We start from the raw sequence: 20509 nt of genomic DNA on the forward strand, positions 1-20509 counted from the left end.
CTTCTTGTCTGGTAGTAGGTAGAGTTTAACATACGGGTCTGAACTTCCCCCCACATCCATGGCTGGGAGATCATAAGCCTGCAGGATACCTACTACCATCTATAAAAGAGGGTAGGGAAAAGACCCACAGCTATAGCATGTGTCTGATGGAATAATATGTTGTTACTCAGTCCTGGTCCTCATTGGTTAGCAGAATCAGATGTGTTAGAGCAGGGATCGAACAAGGAGTTCTCACCGTGTTCTCTGTGAAGTTGTAGTCCAATGAGAACTCCAGTCTGCCCAACTTCACTTCCTCTTTAGGCTCCTCCTCCCTGCCAGTCAATCCAGTCTTTGTGTCACCCTCATCCTTTAGCGGCTATAGGACACACACACAAACACACAGACAAACCTGATACATACTAAGCAGCAGACCAACACAGCTTAAAAAACGTGTTCAGGATCGGTGGGTCCCCTACGGGACGGTTGACCTAACGTAGACTAATGCGATTAGCATGAGGTTGTAAGTAAGAAGAACATTTCCCAGGACATAGACATATCTGATATTGGCAGACAGCTTAAATTGTTCTTAATCTAGCTGCACTGTCCCATTTACAGTAGCTATGACAGTGAAAGAATACCATGCTATTGTTTGAGGAGAGTGCACAGTTTTGAACACGAAAAGTTATTGATAAGCAAATTAGGCACATTTGGGCAGTCTTGATACAAACATTTTTACAGAAAGCAATGGTTCATTGGATCAGTCTAAAATTTTGCACATACGCTGTTGTCATCTAGTGGCCAAAATCTAAATTGCACCTAGGCTGGAATAATACATTATGGCCTTTCTCTTGCATTTCAAAGACGATAGTAGAAAAAAATACAAAAGAACGTTTTTGTTTTTTCTTTGTATTATCTTTTACCAGATCTATTGTGTTATATTCTCCTACATTCCTTTCACATTTCCACAACGTTCAAAGTGTGTCCTTTCAAATGGTACCAAGAATATGCATATCCTTGCTTCAGGGCCTGAGCTACAGGCAGTTAGATTTGGGTATGTCATTTTAGGCAAAAATTGAAAAAAAGGGTCCGATCCTCAAGAGGTTGTTGTTTTACGCCACGCTATTTATTAAAAGTTTGTGTGCAGCCCTCCACAGAGAGTTGATATTACGCAATGTGTGTGTGTGTGTGTGTGTGTGTGTGTGTGTGTGTGTGTGTGTGTGTGTGTGTGTGTGTGTGTGTGTGTGTGTGTGTGTGTGTGTGTGTGTGTGTGTAAGTGTACCTCAGAGTTGCCCCCCCCCAGCTCAGTGTCCGTGTTCAAGCCGTTCTTTCCCTTCTTCTCCTTCTCTGTGTCCTTTACTTTCTTTTTCAGACATTTCCTCCACACACACAAACAGTATGACAACACCAGACACACACTCACCACGCATAGAGCTCCTACAGCCCAGGATGGCAGTGCACACACGCGCGCGCACACACACACATAAGCATACAAACACACACACACGCACACACAGACAATGTTAATATATCAAAACCAAGTGTTTTATATAACACCGGAGGGTTTCACCAGCTTGTGAGAATATTTTATTTATCAATTGAGTACTTTATGCACTTTAACGGCACTTTAACTTGGTTCTGACAATTAACTTAGAGCTTTGAAGGCTCTGGAAACCCTCCCCTGATTGGTTGTTACTCACTGTGGAGGGGGTGCAATTCGCTCATAAACTTTGTGGGGGTGTGACCTCCAGGCCCAGGTTCTGGGGTTGCTGTGGCATTGGGGTTGATTGACAGGGGAGAGGGGGAGGAGCTGGGCTTTTCCTGTGTGCCCATATGACTGCCTGTCATCACCTAGGTCCTAGAGAGAGAGATAAAGACACACAGAGACATGTAGAGTCTGTCAAAATATGTAAATTATTGCATCCAAACTAGCTCTGTATTTAAATTTGAGTGAGTGGTTACATTTCCCAGCCCCATCCCTTAGAATACCAAACAAAGTGGCATGGCAGGCTGTTTAAATAACATGTTGTTTTATTTAAAAGTAACTCACAGTCCCGCAACATTCCAGAGGGCTGGACAAATATTACTGTAACTTTTCAAATAGACAGTGGTTATTAGAAAACTAGTGTGGGATACTGCAGCTGGCAGGAACATTGCATGCATCTGTAGCACATGCTGTTAACTTTAGATCCATATAAAGGATCGCCACCATCTCATGGACTTCATAAAAGTGCATGTTTTGAGATACATCCAGACGTATGTGTTATAGAGTGGTTATAGATGTGTGTGTGCATGTGTGCGTGCGTGTGTCAGATGGCCTCTTGTGTTTCTGCTAGTCTGGCACTAAGACCTGCTGTTCAAAGGATACACAACCTTGTTCCCTGTCAAACCTGCTGACAACACAGCACATGGGGGAGAGGTGTGGAGGGAGAGAGGGGGACAGAAGAAAGGACATCATGAGTGTGAGATCTCTAAAGAAAGGATGTGAGAATGTTTCTGTCCAGAGTAGGAACTGTCCCAATTCACTTCCTACCCCTTCACGTTTGTCCTAAACCTTCTATGTTTTCAGATCTGAGTCGGGGAAACCGCCTCACTCAGCTCCTAACCATCATCCATGTTGGTGGCAAATATTCCATGAAAGCAGTCTACAACTACTGTAATACGCAATTACTTTGACATCATCATATCAAACACTGTTGCTAATCAGGAAGAAAAACACTTTTGATGTAATTTTTCTGTTTTGCTTATCTCCAGCATGCTATGCTACTAATGGGCACGTACTACAAGTGCATGGCAAGTCACTTCCACAGTGTATTGTCTCAGAATTGTTTATTCCATCATGGCTGAATTCTCTCACTCAGACTCTAACCCACTCTCTTTAGACCTGCCTGGTTAGAAGTTAGAGCTGCCTGGTTAAATAAAGGATTAAGATAAAGAAAACATACTGTATTTATATGGTTCTTATATCCCCTCATTTACAACCAAGACTGGAAATGACATTAACCCTAATCCACAGTCAAATATCTAACAGCAACACAATATTCTAACCCAACTCCACCATCACCTCAATACCCATCACTGACCACACCCTGGGAGAGAAAAAAAGGGAGAGAGAGGAGAGAGGGAGTCTTACCTGGGTGTGTGTCCTGGTTTTGGTTCTGTCTGGCTGCAGGGTGGAGAGAGGGAGGACTCCCAGGTACACCTCTGAACAAAAAGAAAGAGAGAGCGAGGAGGAGGAGGAGGAGAGAGGAGAAGATGACAACAGAGGTGGAGGAGGACAAAAGGGGTGACAGGAGAAGGAAAGAGGAGGGGAGATGAGGCAGTTTCTTGGATTTTGTTTTAACCTTCTGTTAATCCAGAAGTCTGAAACAAGGAGCACAGGTATGACAGGAAAAGGGGGATGAGAGAGAGGAAATGAAGGAGAGAGAGAAAGGGGCACGAGAGAGAGTGCATCTCTGGTTGGCTGTGTGTATGTGTGTGTATTATGTTGCGTTCGTAACCAAGTGGGAGTAGGGAATCTATCAGTTGTGAAGTCGTAATTAGATGCATTCACATGCTTTTAACTTGTTGAGAAACTTTGATTGGCTAATGGCCAACAAGCTGCGTAAACCATAAACTAAAAGTACAGATATCATGCTTGTAAACAAATTATAGTGTCAAAAAATCTGTTCATGTGGATTTTTCCTAGTCGCATGTGATAAAATCCCAATTCCCACTTGGTTACGAATGAGGCATAAGTATGAGGATGTGTGTGTTCTGTCCATTAGGACAGGTCCCAGGGGGGTTGAGTCCGTCTGATCCAAGTCCCGTCCCTTGTGACCTCTGCTGCTCCCTCATAGGTCACCCTCGCCAGGACATGGATGAATATTCATGGTTTGGTGACAGTGCTTTTTATACGCTTGTTAGCATACTGAGACTTCAGCAGGAGACAACATCTACATTCCAACTGGATGACTGGTATTAATGTATACATGTCCCTGTGTAATTGCGCATGCATTTATGACATAGGCATTACTGTATGTGTGATTGTGTGTGCATATACTGAAAACCGGTATGCATTATGTTTCCGGTGGTCGATACCGTTTTGTCTCATATTGACTCTATGTATAGATGCTGCTGCCTGAATTAGAACTGTAGGATGCAGTTTCTGCAGCAACGCCGGTATCAAGTTCCAGCCCCACCGAGATAGAGATGCAGATTCACACACATACTGTACACACACAGAGCTTAGACCTCTGTGGAGCATTGTGACTTCAACTCTGTTGTTCATCTTACTGATGATTCGGTGGACAGAGACGTTTTATCGATCTATGTGTTGATTCATGTCTTATAGGGAATTATAAACTGGGTGGTTCGAGCCCTGAATGCTGATTGGTTGACAGCCGTGGTACATCAGACCGTATACCACAGGTATGGCAAAACACTTTTTCTACTGCTCTAATTACATTGCAAACCAGTTTATAATAGCAATAAGGCACCTCAGGGGTTTGTGATATATGTCCAATATACCATGGCTAAGGGCTGTGCATAAGAACAGCCCTTAGCTGTGGTATATTGGCCATATACCACACACCCTCGTGCCTTATTGCTTAAATGTACTCTGTGATTGGAGGCACTATAAGAGGGTCATTCATTTAGATACATCCACAGCATTCTATTCCGGTTTCATTTTTAAAAGAAACTGAATAATAATTTAATTGATCCGATGATTCTAAAATATGTGGAAACATTTTATTTAGATTGGTCTAAAACTTTTCACCCTATATAATACATAGCACCCATGGAAGTAGAATGATTCATTATATTTCTATTAAAGCAACCCCACACATCAGTACTCCACAACATCCTTTTAATCAGAAAAACTCTTCTGCTTATGATTGGTAACAGCACACACACTGTCGACAAAGCAACAGGTGACAATGTATGTACAGGGCAGTCACCAGTGACAGGCATGGCGCTGCATGTTGTGTAAAAAAAACAGCTATATCATATACATTATATAAGACAACGCAAACACTTTACTAGAACCCTTTGTCATACGGGCTACATAACATGTCATAAACAATCATACTGTGTCAATTTAGCACAACTGATTATACACCAACAGTCCTGACATTGTTATGGCAGTGTTAAACAGCCCTTATAACAAAGGGTTTAAGTGAAGTTGAACCAGACCAATAACAGTGGTTATAGATGGTCATACAGTAAGTGAGGGTCATTATACAGTTATGACAACAATAACTAAAGAAGCCTGAGGGAAATCTGACTTTAATAATCATCCAAACATAGTGTAATATGTGTATGAGTATGTAGTGTGGTGCAGCATAGAATTAAGCAGATTCCAAAATAAAACAGGATGTTCCAGCCCTATGAATATGTTGTGCTAATACAGGGACTAGATCAGAAATGTATGACCCAGGAGGTTCTCAGACTAAAGTTGAGAAACACTGATCTAACCCCTAATTAAGCATTACCAAGGGACACACAGGGGTCACCGAGGACCACTAATGGCCGATGCATGAAGATTCAGGCCCACTCCTTGGGCTACAACCACTAACCCTGGGAGGATTGGCCACATTGGTGGTATGTTTATCAACTCAAAGAGCAGTTTGTGGTGGTAGCCCATAGAGTGGCCCACCCGTGTTATAGCGCCCCTTCATAGTCCAACGCATAGCAGAATACACACAAGGCTATACACACACCAGGGTTGAGATCAATTCAGTTTTTCTATTACATTTCACTTCCTAAATTTAACCCAACACGCAGTTCGGCACTTAATTACATGCATGATAGATTGTTTTTGTAACCTTGTTTGAACAAACACTACTGTATTCTATAAATCTTTTTTTTTTTTTTAATAATAAATAACAAAGTTGCTCTGCAAACAAAAAGACAAGCCAAAGGAAATATCCTTTCCATTGTCCGAGAGGGTGGTGGAGGCAGAGCTGGAACAAGGTGGTGTCCTGATCGTGTACTACTTAGTACAAAGTAATACATTCACTAGTGTGTATAATAGGCCAGGAAATCAAATAAATTGTCCTTGGCATCAGAGTGAAAAACTCCATCTCAAATGTCACTCCATATAGTGCGCTACTTTTAAATTGGGATTTAAATTCCATGACTTGAATTGTAATTGAGCCCAACCCAGCATGGGAAGTGGAAGGGTTAGAATTCATCGTGTCTTGCCAAGGCTTCTCCAAAGTCAGTAGCCTGGCTACCAACAAAGAGGTCATACTTCTCAACGATCTCTGCCTTAGTCAGTTTGCCATCCTACAAAGGGAGAAAAAAAATTAAGTGTTTAAGTATTTGCTTAAATGCACACACGATGCAGGCAACTAGCTCAAACATCAACGTGTGTACACACACACACACACCTTGTCATTATCTGACTCGTAGACCAGGTGTTTGGCTTCTGCCTCTGCGTGGTCATAGTCTGAAGGCAGGATCCAGTCTTTGGTCTCCTCCTTGTCCATGCGGCCATCTTTGTTCGTGTCTCTGAACTCAGTAAACTGTTCTCTCTCTGTCCTCACCCACTCCGGCTCTGACGGATCCCCCTCTTGGTTATACATGTCACCTTGAGGATGGAAGAGAAGGGAACGAAAGGGGAGAGAGAAATGTCAATTAACCGCTCTCTGTTCTCACCCACTCAGGCTCTGCTGATGCTATAAATCACACCCATGTCCTCCTCCAGGTGTATTAACATTTAAGAACTCCATGTATTATAGCAGGCATTAAATAACCCATGTACTTCTCCAGATGTTATAACTTACCTATGTACTCCTCCAGGTCTATGAAGCCGTCTCCGTTCTTATCGATGTCCTCCATGGTCTCCTACAGGAGGGTAGCGGCACAGAGTTGTTACTGCCTGGCCACCTTAGACAATAAATAAAACATTTAAGTTGTTTTATGACCTACCAGCACAACTATATCCTTCATATGGTCGTACTCCTCAGGATGGAGGAAGGCTGTAAACTCCTCTTTATTGGCCTTCAGGTCAGCATCCAGGTCAGACATTTTAAATCTCCTCTCATCGCGTGAAATCATCTGCCTGTAGCTGAAGCCATCCTCTGGGTCTGGATCATCTAAAAAGGTCACACTCACCAATTAGAAAAATCAGACCTTCCAGTAAAAAGGCACTGGTCAGGTGTCGTAGATTACATTCTTATACTCCTTTCAGAGTGTCCCCCGTACCCAGTATGTATCCATATGTAGCATTCTTGTACTCCTCCCAGGACACCAGTCCATCTCCGTTATGGTCATGACCTTTCCACTGGCGGTCCACGTCGTCATAGATCCACCTCTTTTGACTGTGTTTGATCCACTTTTTCATCTCCTCCACTGACACATAGCCATCCTTGTCCTCATCTATACGCTCTACCAACATACTGTAGAGAGAGAGAGATGGCGTATTAAACCATCTTTAATATACAAATCCATTTCTCACTTCTATACAAATGTCGCTGCTTCGAGTGTGTGTGTTTTACCCAAGTCTCTCCTTGCTCTCTTCCGGTGTGAGCTGATCAAAGGTCTTGGACTCGTCCTGTCCTAGAAACGCCTCGTGGTCGTAATCAAAGTTCTCTGCATCTTCATGGTCACGGTTGCTAAGCGGGTCTTCATGGTGGACGCGGTCCTTTTTCTCGATGGTGGGTTTACTAAAGGCATAGACCACGCACAGCGCAAAGCACATGACCAACGGCCGCAGCTCCATAATCTGACACACATGCACACAGGAGCGAGAGCAGAGAGCGGCGTTAACTAACTTGGCTTACTACACAACAATATAGTTTGTGACAGTGTGTTTAGTTGACAGGAATTCGTCATGACTTTCCTTAGTTTAACTAATTCGGTGTTTCCCCTACTCATCTGTGGTTTCACCGTTTCTGGTTAAAATAAACAGGGTGGTTAGCTAATTTGTGAGTGCTGGGGCGTATTCATTACGGAAACCGTTTAAGAACCAAACTGAGCAAAACGAGAATTTCTATCAAACAAATTCAGGTAGGTCACTCCAAGTTTCGTTCCGTTTGCTTCCGTTTAAGAAGCATTTTGCAACAGAAACGGCGTAATGAATACACCCTTGGTACCGGTGCAGTTTGCAAGCAAGCTAGCCCGATATCAGTTGTTAAACTAAATGTGGCTTGTCATTTGCACTGCCTACTTCGGTGTGTGTGTAACGTTAATGTTACAATAACTAAGCAGGGGGAAAAAACATAGATATGTGCATTTACGTAAGCCTAAAATAGATACTTTACTCACCACCAGTCTTTCGATTTTGAATATCTAGCTACTCCGGATACACACCCATCGTTTCCGGTCGTAAAAACTCGACCAGCCAACAGCGTTACATATGCGTTTGTGCCATGCCTCTTGTCCATTGGTCCACTTCAGGACAGCTTCGGCCTTGTGATTGGTCAATAACCGCCACGTCCTCAAGCTATGAGCTAGGGTCTTTGCTGTCAAAAACGATACTTGACGTGTCAAAAAGAGTTGTTGACCAATCAATCAGGACATGAATATAACTGCACGTCACATAATAATTTAACGCCTTCATACATTTTATAAAATGTTGTTTTTTTACGTAGTTATTATACATTGATTACACATTCACATTTCATATGTCACAACGATTCATAGATACGTATGCTATGATGCTGGTAAAGTTGTTTCGCGCTCCTACGGTGCTGGTCATTTAAAAGAAAGCTAGCGAGTTCAAGAATGCAAACGATGTTCTTCCCCAAAAACATAGAAAACGACATCTGTTTCAGTAGACAGCTAGGTGTCATCATCTAAAATAACCCTGATTTATAAGATAGTTCTTATTTATTTAATGGTGGTCGGGTCCATATATGTGAAGCTAGCCACAATAAGGATTAGCCATAATAGTGTATTTTGCGGTTAGCCTTCAAAATAAACGTATGTCATTGACAGTGATGCAAATGAATACAAATAGTAGAATTATACCATAATTGAATAGATCATGCTAAAAGAGGTTGGAATGTTATGTAAAATCAAAAGACAATTTGTTAATTTGACAAAAATCTGTTGAAATCACACTGGAGTATTATACTTTAGAATTGCATTGGGGCATACTTATTTCACTGTACAGCGTTACCTATGGATTGTGGATCAATGACATGGGGTATCAGTCTACTCAGTGACACGCAGAGAACATTAGCGTCAAAGCTCTAATTGCGGGATTCTGAAACAACTGTGAATTGAGACACATTTTTTGTTAACCTATGTGTATTCAACACTATTCCCAAGGAAAAACAATACTGCGTTGATGTTTTGGAGTCTGATAACTCAGAGGATGTTGGGAAAAATATCTTGGGTTTTGAGTAGACTGATACCCCACATTTCATTGAACCCCAATCCTTAGGTAAAGCTGTACAGTGCAATATGAATGTCTATACACACACTAGGCTGACGGGTTTGCTTCATGTGGCTAATGACGCTAGAACGGACCTGGTTGTGAAGCTAGCCACAATAAGGATTAGACATATTAGTGGCATTTGCGGTTTGCCTTCAAAATAAAAGTACCTATTTGAAAGTGATGCTGAAGGTTACAATTGACTGGAATTATGCCATATTTATGTAACAGTTTTAACTTTACGTCTGTCCCCTCGCCCCGACACGGGCGCGAACCAGGGACCCTCTGCACACATCAACAACGGTCGCCCACGAAGCGTCGTTACCCATCGCTCCTTGCAGAGCAAGGGGCAACACTACTTCTAGGTTTCAGAGCAAGTGATGTAACTGATTGAAAGCTGTTCGCGCGTACCCGCTAACTAACTAGCCAGTTCACATCCGTTACACTCATCCCCCTTTCTACCTCCTCCTTTTTCCGCAGCAACCAGTGATCCGGGTCAACAGCATCAATGTAACAGTATAACTTTAAACCGTCCCCTCGCCCCGACACGGGCGCGAACCAGGGACCCTCTGCACACATCAACAACAGTCACCCACGAAGCGTCGTTACCCATCGCTCCACAAAAGCCGCGGCCCTTGCAGAGCAAGGGGCAACACTACTGCTAGGTTTCAGAGCAAGTGACGTAACTGATTGAAACGCTAGTAGCGCGTACCCGCTAACTAGCTAGCCATTTCACATCCGTTACACTTAGATTAGATAATGTTAAACAAGGTTGGAATGTGAAACAATGGAATGGAGTATCAGTCTACTCGGTGACACCGACAGAACACAACTGTGAAGAGTTTACGCAAATATTAGCATTGTAGCTCTTATCGCGGAACTGTGACTGTGTGAAATCACCTTATAAGGTTAGCTTTGGGCAACAGGAATTACCGAAAGTAACACATTATAATACCAAAGTGTTTTTCATTTTCATGTTCTAGTATCGAAAAAGTACCGTCAGTTTTGTTGATTAACTAGCTGGCTAGCTAGTTCAATTTCAATAGTCGAACAACAAGTGGCTACTGTGGGGTTTTTATAAGGTTTTTTGACATGCTTAACTAACTATAAGCTAGTAGGGCTTCTTATGCATTAAAGTTTGAATTGCTGACTCTTGTGAACCTGCATTTTCCATTGGTCTCTACTCTTACCAGTGCTCTGTCTAACCATGAATATCAGCCTGAAATGTGTGTGTGTGTTAAAGAGAGCGCTGTACTGTATGAAATATGTGTGTGTATGCAACAAATGTATCAGTAGTGTGGGCGCTGTACTATGTGGCCGGGACTGTGCTAATCTTAGAGAGACACAGGAGGGGGGTGAATCAGGAGACTGCTGAATAGACAATAACAGATAAACTATACACACGAAAAACACATGTGAGGTTCTGAGTTATGCACTATAACCCAATACTATAACAAACGTGATTAGCAACTATATTATATGTGATTGAATACTATAACAAATGTGATTTGATATTGACAAACTGTTTGGGCGCCTGGATGTCTGTGTGTGTGTGCTGGAAGTAACAGTTAGCTCAGATAAGAAGCTGGGAAGCTGTAGTTAGCCTTGAGCGGGAACAGTGGACATTGTATACAGGTGCAGATATCTCAGACAATGTTATAAAACTGTCTGACCCCAGTCTTTGGGGTGAAGGAGCGTAATCTACACAGCAACAGCGTTGGGACATCATATGCGCTAAGGGGCCAGGACTGGCTTAAGGCGCCAACATCAACGATAGGCTGGGTGAGTCTAAACCACACCCAGTCTCTACTCTGACAGGCCGGCTCGGAAGTGGGAACTAACCTCTGTCAGAGTATAATATAATATCTTTGTCAGAAACAAATCAGTTGTAGTTGTTGTTCCTTGTCCCACCCTGCGGGGTGGTGCAGTGACCCCGTATTTACGAAAAATGTATTTGCCATTTATTAACTTTTGAATTAAACAATTATTTTAACCAAGTTCAGGTGTACTATTGTTCCTATCTCAGTTGAACTTTCGCAACCCTAACAAATGGTGACCCCGACCGTGAACTGAGGGAACTTCGCTGGACATTGAGCCATCCAGCCTTTGGCCTAGACTGTCGCCAGACGGGGTCCTCTCACAAAAAGACCGGTCTACTAAAGCAGGTAAGCAGAGCCTATTGTTTCAAAACTGAAATTCTGCATATTGGATTTAACCAAATTTATTTTGTGAGAAAACCTAACTGGTGTAAGTTACTAAATTTTTGAACCATATGTTCACTACAACAAAGTAAGTACAACTAACTACGTATTATTTAATTACGTACTACTTGATGGCGAATGCATTTTCAATTGGCCAACAGAATGACAATGGAATGACTGTGTGTATGACGTGATATTAAAAGCCTGTTTGTGTGTGTGTATGTATCTAAGCTAGGGTTGTTTTATTAAAAGTCTTATATATAAGACTTTAGGGAAGTGATTGAGGACAATGGCCACATAACCACCGTGACAGGAGGAATATTGGACATAAGACAAGTTCTAATATTGAACGGCAATATACCGACTTCACGGGTTTTTATGTATTTACATGGTATGTGGGATATAAGATAAATTGTCGATTAATAAGTCTAGGTGGACCCTCGACTAAAAGTGGACGGCAACATAGTCCAGGGGAAGGCAGAAAAATTGGATATAAGACAAGTCTAGGTGGACCCTTGACGGCAATTCACTGTATAAGACATGTCCCCTGTTACAAGTAAACGGCAAAGCGTTGGTGAAGAGAGGTTAGGTTATATGCGCAAATGATCTAACGGCAATGTTTTGGAGATAAGACAAGTTTACTGATTGAAAAAGACGTGTTGGATAAAAGACAAGTCACACTGTATGTCTGTTGCTTTATGATTGTATCCCTCTGTATGTACTGTATCAGGCTTTTATGTGAAGGGGAGTAAGTTTGAACCACTGAGGAGTCAGGATTCTGTTTTTAAACATTGGCTATGAAGGTTTTGAATTGGCTATTATTGATTTGGTATTACAACAGAAAAAATCCCATTTGTCATCGATAATAAATATGGGATGATATGGTGCATTGAGGTTTAAACAGGGGATATTTTAAGCCAATAGGGCAGGAAAGTATATAAACATTTAAATTATTAATGGAAAGAAATAGGTTTCAGTTCTCAGAGGAGTGATCCTGGAGGGAAAGAGAGCTTATTAGTAAAGACAGGATTTTATATGGTTAGCATTTGTTTTGGCCTTTAGAAGATTTGACTATTATGAGAAAAAGGCAGACAGATGGGTCTACCCCGCACTGTTGAGACCTTGAAGGTTTGAGAGCAGAGTGGGGAGGGGGGACCAGGAAATGAGCAAGGTAGGCTGTGAAATAAGATAGGAGAGAAGGGGTTTAACATATATAAGCAGCACAGATACATTTTAAAGTAGATAAGTCACTTGACAGAGAATTGGAAAAGGATAGATATGAATGGACGCCCAAGGTACAATTGGACATGTGGAAAATGAAAGGGACGTTCCTATTGTATAATGTAGAACATAAGAATATTTTACTAATCTTACCTAAGTCATTAGTTAGAGTAGGTAAGGTTGTTACCTGGCCAGTGCCAGGTATGATGATGTGTTCTCTGGGAGAGGGTGGGGCTTTACAGGACTGCTTGTAGTCCTGAGCTGTCTGATTAGGATACGATGGGGATGTTGCCATCACAGTACAGCCAGAACCACCACCAGTTCCAACAGACCAGGTTCAGCCGGCCTCCTCCACCACTTCAAGACCAAGTCCCACACCACCACCTAAGCTCTCCAATCTGGTACAGGTAATAAATGTGAAAGACATCTCAGATAGTGACCAATTGGGGACTGAAACTGGTTATGAGGGTAGGGAGAACATGTGGTTGGCCTATAAGAGATACACTGCCAAAACACTTAATAGAAAGGACTGTGTCGTATGTGGACATGCCAGACCTATTCTGGCTGCTCACCCATTTGCCCTACGTAATGGGGAAGGTTGGATGTGCATATTGGAAAGTTTAAGCCAAATTCAACCCTGTGTAAAACTCTGAGCCTTGTGTTCCCAGAAGTCCCTCCCCAGAGGACACCATTGGAGGTTAAGGCATATGGGGATATTACAGCTGTAACACTGGTACAGGTAGAGGTATGGACTATGGGAGGTTCCCTACCACTGCCTGCATCACTAATGTCACTATTAACTAGAGGTGTTGCTGATGTATGGTGGATGTGTTGACCTGCCAGGCGGTTGACCCCATTTTGAAAGGAGATTATCAGGGAACATGTGTTTTGGCCAGTCTGATAAACACCATTGCCTATTATTGAGATTACAGCTGACCAACTTTTGGGAGCTGCACATGACAGAGGCTTGGGACCAACCCAGGAGACGGCAGAAACGTGACGCTCCTTGGTCCGAGGGTACAGATAACATCCACACCAACCTGGTGGGGGTCCCAATAGGGGTCCCCCACGAATTCCAGACATTAAACAGAAATGATGGCCTGTGGCATTTATAACCCATTATTGGCCCAGCTACTGTTGATGCTAAACAAACTGCCTGGATCAATTATATCTAATATAATCAACAATGATTTGTTAACTACACCCACACTGCACTTACAGAGATGGCTGAACAATTGGATGCCACCTCGTAGACAAAATAGACTAGCACTAGACATGATTCTGGCCAACCAGGGGGGTGTTTGTAAAATGTTTGGAGAACAATGTTGCACATTTGTCCCTAACAATACCAGTCTGGATGGGAGCATTTCAAAAGCTCTGAGTGGGTTGGAAAAGTTATCTGTGGAGATGAAGGATCTTGCAGGTGTGGAGGAGAGTGGACTGTTCTCCTGGCTGGGTGGTTGGTTTGGTGAGTACACTGAATTGTTGGTTACTGGATTTCTGACCCTAGTAGTCGTGTTCCTTTTGCTACTATCTTGCTCTGCTTGCATTTTACCTTGTGCCAAGAAATCTATTACAGATGCTGCTAAAGCCTCTGGCATGATGCCCCTGCTTGCAGCTAGTGGGGAGGATACTGAGACCAATGAACAGATGGGGTTGACTGAGGATGACCCATGGTTTGCTGTAAAAGAGGTTTATTAATAACACTGTTCTCCCTAAGAAGGTTTTAAGTTCCTGGGTGGTAACGAGCCCACCTAGTATATGGAAAAGGGATGGAATTTTTATTGGTTGTGACACCTTACAGGTGTCAAACGGGGGAATCAAAAATAAAAATGTCAATCAAAAATGTTTATAAAATAAAAAATGTCTATGTTAATCAAAAATGTTTATGTTGACACCTTTCGGTGTCAAACGGGGGATTGTGGGGATTTTATAAGGTTTTTTGACATGCTTAACTAACTATAAGCTAGTAGGGCTTCTTATGCATTAAAGTTTGAATTGCTGACTCTTGTGAACCTGCATTTTCCATTGGTCTCTACTCTTACCAGTGCTCTGTCTAACCATGAATATCAGCCTGAAATGTGTGTGTGTGTTAAAGAGAGCGCTGTACTGTATGAAATATGTGTGTGTATGCAACAAATGTATCAGTAGTGTGGGCGCTGTACTATGTGGCCGGGACTGTGCTAATCTTAGAGAGACACAGGAGGGGGTGAATCAGGAGACTGCTGAATAGACAATAACAGATAAACTATACACACGAAAAACACATGTGAGGTTCTGAGTTATGCACTATAACCCAATACTATAACAAACGTGATTAGCAACTGTATTATATGTGATTGAATACTATAACAAATGTGATTTGATATTGACAAACTGTTTGGGCGCCTGGATGTCTGTGTGTGTGTGCTGGAAGTAACAGTTAGCTCAGATAAGAAGCTGGGAAGCTGTAGTTAGCCTTGAGCGGGAACAGTGGACATTGTATACAGGTGCAGATATCTCAGACAATGTTATAAAACTGTCTGACCCCAGTCTTTGGGGTGAAGGAGCGTAATCTACACAGCAACAGCGTTGGGACATCATATGCGCTAAGGGGCCAGGACTGGCTTAAGGCGCCAACATCAACGATAGGCTGGGTGAGTCTAAACCACGCCCAGTCTCTACTCTGACAGGCCGGCTCGGAAGTGGGAACTAACCTCTGTCAGAGTATAATATAATATCTTTGTCAGAAACAAATCAGTTGTAGTTGTTGTTCCTTGTCCCACCCTGCGGGGTGGTGCAGTGACCCCGTATTTACGAAAAATGTATTTGCCATTTATTAACTTTTGAATTAAACAATTATTTTAACCAAGTTCAGGTGTACTATTGTTCCTATCTCAGTTGAACTTTCGCAACCCTAACACTACCTAGCTAATACTTACTCACAAGGATTCCTAAATCATTGCTAATAATGAAAATGACTGCAGTTTCTACTGGTCATTGTTTTCAGGCTGGTTGTATTGGTGCTAGCTAGGTTCCCCAGAAGTTGCGGTCGAACAAATAATGCCTTATTACGCGGTATTGTAAACACATCGTCCGTGACCGGTGTTTGTTTGTTTGCAGACTTTTTTTGTACAGCTTTGACAGTGCTACCGATAGTAGTGGTGGCGCTTGGCTTGTAAGTGCAAATTCAGAACACAACATTATATAATATAAGTGTTATTTTACGTGTCAAAGTAAAAGCTAACTTAACGCGTCAAATAGTGTTATTTGAAGTGTATATTTTTTGACACGCAAAGACCCAAACGCGTTCACAATGAGCGTGTTAAACAAAATTATCTTCCCCATTCATGCAAATCAGCAGCACTTATCAGGCAGTGGGCGATGAATTGTCAAACACAAGATTTATAAGATATTACGTATTTATTTTCACAACACAAACTTTAATTAGTTTTTTTAAACTACACCACACAACCAAGTTTAATAGTAAGTCCTACATTAGTACATCCCCTCTCAAACTGCATGCCCATCTCATCATCCATCACTGACATTTTAACTGAGTGGGGATAGGTTAAGAAATTAAAGAAGCCCATTTCAGAGGTCGCCATAATAAATATATATACTGTAGGATAGAGATGTAAGCAATTCCAGGTTAATCAGGAAATATTAGCACTAGAATAAGGTAATCAAGCACAACATGTCTAGGAAGCCTAATATTTATTTCAACACCATAAACAAGCAGTGGCGACCCCTCATTCAGGTTTGAACCCCATATTTATAGCAAAAATGGGGCATGCCTGTTTTGCATGATATTTTGGCATTAATACGTGTCATATATCAGTTTGCAAATAATGTAAAAAATAATATACATTAAGTTAATAAAGCCGCATACAAACATGGTCGCTTTTTTGTTTTCTTGAGTAAGGCAGCTCCAAAATGCAGGTGTTTCAGCCTAGCTCAGTGCTTTCTGTGATGGTGGGGCAAGCCAGCAGAAAATAAGGAGCGTTGCGCCGTGATTGGCTCAGTGTTCTGTCACTCATGGTGACTTTATGTCACTGCCAAGTGTAAGAGGATACTTTGGTTGCGACCCAAACACTTAAAAGACACACTATCCCTTCAACCATCAAATTAACTGGACACTTCTGATGATGTATCATGACGTCTGACGAGTATACACTTGCAGGGCGAGGGTGGAAAGAATGATTTTTAAATGGACCGCCCTTGGCCGGAAATTCGTTACTCGTTCATCCTGCGATGATTGTGTTTTCAGCCACCGGTAGCTTGTGGGTGCTTTATATGCGCTACAGTCAATTATGAGTGCATGTCTACTAATATTAAATATATAATTATTAATGTACGCCTACTGTATGATAGCTATCAAATTAATTAGCCTGCCAAACTGGAAAATGTTTTATTTCTACAATTTCCAAAAGCTAATCAAACAAAAACATATTTACTTTTTACGAGATGTGTTTCTAACGTATTTGCATTCGTTTTTACTTACACTTGTATGTTGACTTCTCCATTGATGTTGCTTTAAGTTTTCGCAGACTTTTGTTAGCGGATGTACAATCATCACAAATTGAGTTATGGAGAGTTTCGGCCCCGGAGTGAACATAATTGTACACTCGCAAAGCCGACTAAAAACGAGGGCTGAGGGGCTTGCGTTGCAAACTTCCCTTGCTTGGCTAATCATTTGGACTGGCCTCCAAGATGGCGACCGGGATTCCCCCAAGGGCATAAGGCGATGGAAAGTGGACAAGGGTGAGTCTTTCAAGTGTTTGGACATTAACCCTTGGAAATGTTTGCCCTTCGACTACTGCCGTAGAAGTGCACATCCAAGAAGGCTCAAGGTCATTGGCCACAGATAAAATCGCGTTATATGTGCAGTAGCTTTGATTGGACTGATCATGTCAACATCATACTTTCACAATCTTAATTAGCAATCATCAACATGAATCAAGTCGACAATATACTGGCAAATCCTTTTTAATCCTTGTCATATGAAGAGAAATAATGAATAGAAATTATAGGTAAAACGTATCGGTGCTCATCGACCATTGGACATAAACATTACACAACAAGTTGAAATCTCAAATTCAACAATGAGTGGAACGAATCAGTGACAGTGGCTGTGTGGTCCCATATCTGGGATTAGGGGTCTCATTTCCAAGTTTAAAATTACATTTTAACATTGGCCAGGCTGTCAATGAATCATGATTTGTGCTGTGCTCAAAACAACTGTAAACTCGGAGGCCCGCCGCACCACCTTCCTGTTCAAGTGAGCACAGCATGAACAAAGTCCAAAGATGTATTGTATGCTGCTTCATAAATGATGTAATATGCCAGGGAGATATGTCTACTGTAGCTAAGAAAGTAATACTAAGTGTATATTGTGTAGTAAATTGTTAGTAGGCCATGTGCCTCACCCTAATAATTTGGTCTATTTGTCCCTCTTCATTTTGCCTCTAAAGTTACGTCCGTCCTAGCTCGCTCATTAATGTCTTAATCGAAATTATGGATTGCCTCTTATCTGCATGTCGTCCCCTTATGCCAAAGTTTGTACATCTCAGTTGTCAGTAGAAAGCACATTTGATTAACCAAGTCAGCCATATCAGCTATGTTTTTTTAAAGTCAGTAAATGAAGCTGAATTAACTGTTTCGCTGCCAGACAAGGCTCTGATAGCCAGCTGGAGCAGTGGTAAGATGTTGGGACTGCTGTTTGGACAGCTATATGTAGGCCCTAACAGTTTGTGGGCACCGTTATACTGCAATTAATGTGTTGTGTAGTGGCTTTGCTGGCATGCATTCCACTTTTTTTTTTGCCCCACCAAGATTTACATGCTAAAATCGGCACTGTAAACAAGACACACACAAAAAAACGACTTAAAATACAAATAAGAGAAATCCTAATTGTTGTACCCCAAGAACAGCAACAAACAACACAGCCGCATTTAAGCTTATTGATATGGCATAAAAACCTGAGCTGAATTAAAGCATCTCAATGTTTTAGAGAGAGAGAGAGAGTCAAATCAAAGTTTATTAGTCGCATACACAGATCTGCAGATGTTATAGCTGGTGCAGCGAAATGCTTGTGTTTCTAGATCCAACAGGGCGGGAATACAAAACAAAGTCACATCTAATCGTTTTTTTTTTTAACATTCAGAACAAGCAATTTCAGAGTCCGGAATATACACTGACTGTACAAAACATTAAGGACACCTGCTCTTTCCATGACAGACTGACCAGATTAATCCAGGTGAATACTATGACATTTGCGGCCTGCTGGAGGTCATTTTGCAGGGCTCTGGCAGTGCTCCTCCTTGCACAAAGGCGGAGGTAGCGGTCCTGCTGCTGGGTTGTTGTCCTCCTACGGCCTCCTCCACGTGTCCTGATGTACTGGCCTGTCTCCTGGTAGCGCCTCCATGCTCTGGACACTACGCTGACAGACACAGCAAACCTTCTTGCCACAGCTCGCATTGATGTGCCATCCTGGATGAGCTGCACTACCTGAGCCACTTGTGTGGGTTGTATGCTACCACTAGAGTGAAAGCACCGCCAGCATTCAAAAGTGACCAAAACATCAGCCAGGAAGCATAGGAACTGAGAAGTGGTCTGTGGTCACCACCTGCAGAATCACTCCTTTATTGGGGGTGTCTTGCTAATTGCCTATAATTTCCACCTTTTGTCTATTCCATTTGCACAACAGCATGTGAAATTTATTGTCAATCAGTGTTGCTTCCTAAGTGGACAGTTTGATTTCACAGAAGTGTGATTGACTTTGAGTTACATTGTGTTGTTTAAGTGTTCCCTTTATTTTTTTGAGCAGTATATATATATATATATATATATATATATATATATATATATATATATATATATATATATATATATATTACCAGTCAAAGTTTGTACACATCTACTCATTCACGGGTTTTTCTTAATTTGTATTATTTTCTACATTGTAGAATCATAGTGAAGACATCAAAACTATGAAATAACACATATGGAAACATGTAGTAACCAAAAAAGTGTTAAACAAATCAAAATATATTTTATATTTGAGATTCTTCAAAGTAGATACCCTTTGCCTTAATGTCAGCTTTGGAGGTAGTCACCTGGAATGCATTTCAATTAACAGGTGTGCCTTGTTAAAAGTTAATTTGTGGAATTTCTTTCCTTCTTAATGCGTTTGAGCCAATCAGTTGAGTTGTGACAAGGTAGTGGTGGTATACAGAAGATAGCCCTATTTGGTAAAACACCAACTCCATATTATGGCAAGCACAGCTCAAATAAGCAAAGAGACATGACAGTCCATCATCACTTTAAGACATGAAGGTCAGTCAATCCTGAAAGTGTCAAGAACTTTGTGCAGTCGGAAAAACAATCTAGCTCTGAGGAAATTGGCTCTCATGAGGACCGCTACAGGAAAGGAAGACCCAGAGTTATTTCTGCTGCAGAGGATAAGTTCATTAGAGTTAACTGCACCTCTGATTGCAGCCCACATAAATGCTTCAAAGTTCAAGTAACAGACACATCTCAACATCAATTGTTCAGAGGAGACTGCGTGAATCAGGCCTTCATGGTTGAATTGCTGCAAAGAAACCACTACTAAAAGACACTGAACGGATAATCTCCGCATGTGTGCTTCCCAACGTGAAGCATGGAGGATGAGGTGTGATGGTTGATTTATTAAGAATTCAAGGTACACTTAACCAGCATGGCTACCCCAGCATTCTCCAGCTATATACCATCCCATCTGGTT

The 20509-nt window shown here is 41.7% G+C and overlaps 1 protein-coding gene across 2 annotated transcripts; it reads right to left on the reverse strand.

The window, feature by feature from the left end:
• Nucleotides 1-4808: 4808 nt before the first annotated feature.
• On the reverse strand, nucleotides 4809-8807 carry calub (calumenin b). 2 transcript variants are annotated; one of them, XM_055940062.1, is made up of 7 exons: nucleotides 8230-8807; nucleotides 7461-7628; nucleotides 7168-7361; nucleotides 6892-7058; nucleotides 6747-6807; nucleotides 6351-6550; nucleotides 4809-6246 (listed from the first exon to the last, which is right to left on the reverse strand). In XM_055940062.1, exons 1-7 carry the CDS (start codon nucleotides 8346-8348, stop codon nucleotides 6142-6144), a joined length of 1014 nt encoding a protein of 337 aa, XP_055796037.1. In that variant the 5' UTR covers nucleotides 8349-8807; the 3' UTR covers nucleotides 4809-6141. The 2 variants fall into 2 exon arrangements, with proteins under 2 accessions (XP_055796037.1, XP_055796038.1); XM_055940063.1 differs by having other exon boundaries at nucleotides 7461-7687; nucleotides 8230-8320.
• Between the last annotated feature and the right edge of the window lie 11702 nt (nucleotides 8808-20509).

Source organism: Salvelinus fontinalis, chromosome 12 (assembly GCF_029448725.1).
Source record: "Salvelinus fontinalis isolate EN_2023a chromosome 12, ASM2944872v1, whole genome shotgun sequence".
NCBI lineage: Eukaryota > Metazoa > Chordata > Actinopteri > Salmoniformes > Salmonidae > Salvelinus > Salvelinus fontinalis.

What these genes read in the sequence shown, in the direction of transcription:
- calub (XM_055940062.1), bottom strand. Translation starts at nt 8,348, where the DNA reads ATGGACAAGAGGCATGGCACAAACGCATATGTAACGCTGTTGGCTGGT. An exon ending in GAGAGCAAGGAGAGACTTGG is followed by an intron (nt 7,362 to 7,460) that starts GTAAAACACACA and finishes CTCTCTCTACAG; the next exon opens with TATGTTGGTAGAGCGTATAG. An exon ending in TACATATGGATACATACTGG is followed by an intron (nt 7,059 to 7,167) that starts GTACGGGGGACA and finishes TGACCTTTTTAG; the next exon opens with ATGATCCAGACCCAGAGGAT.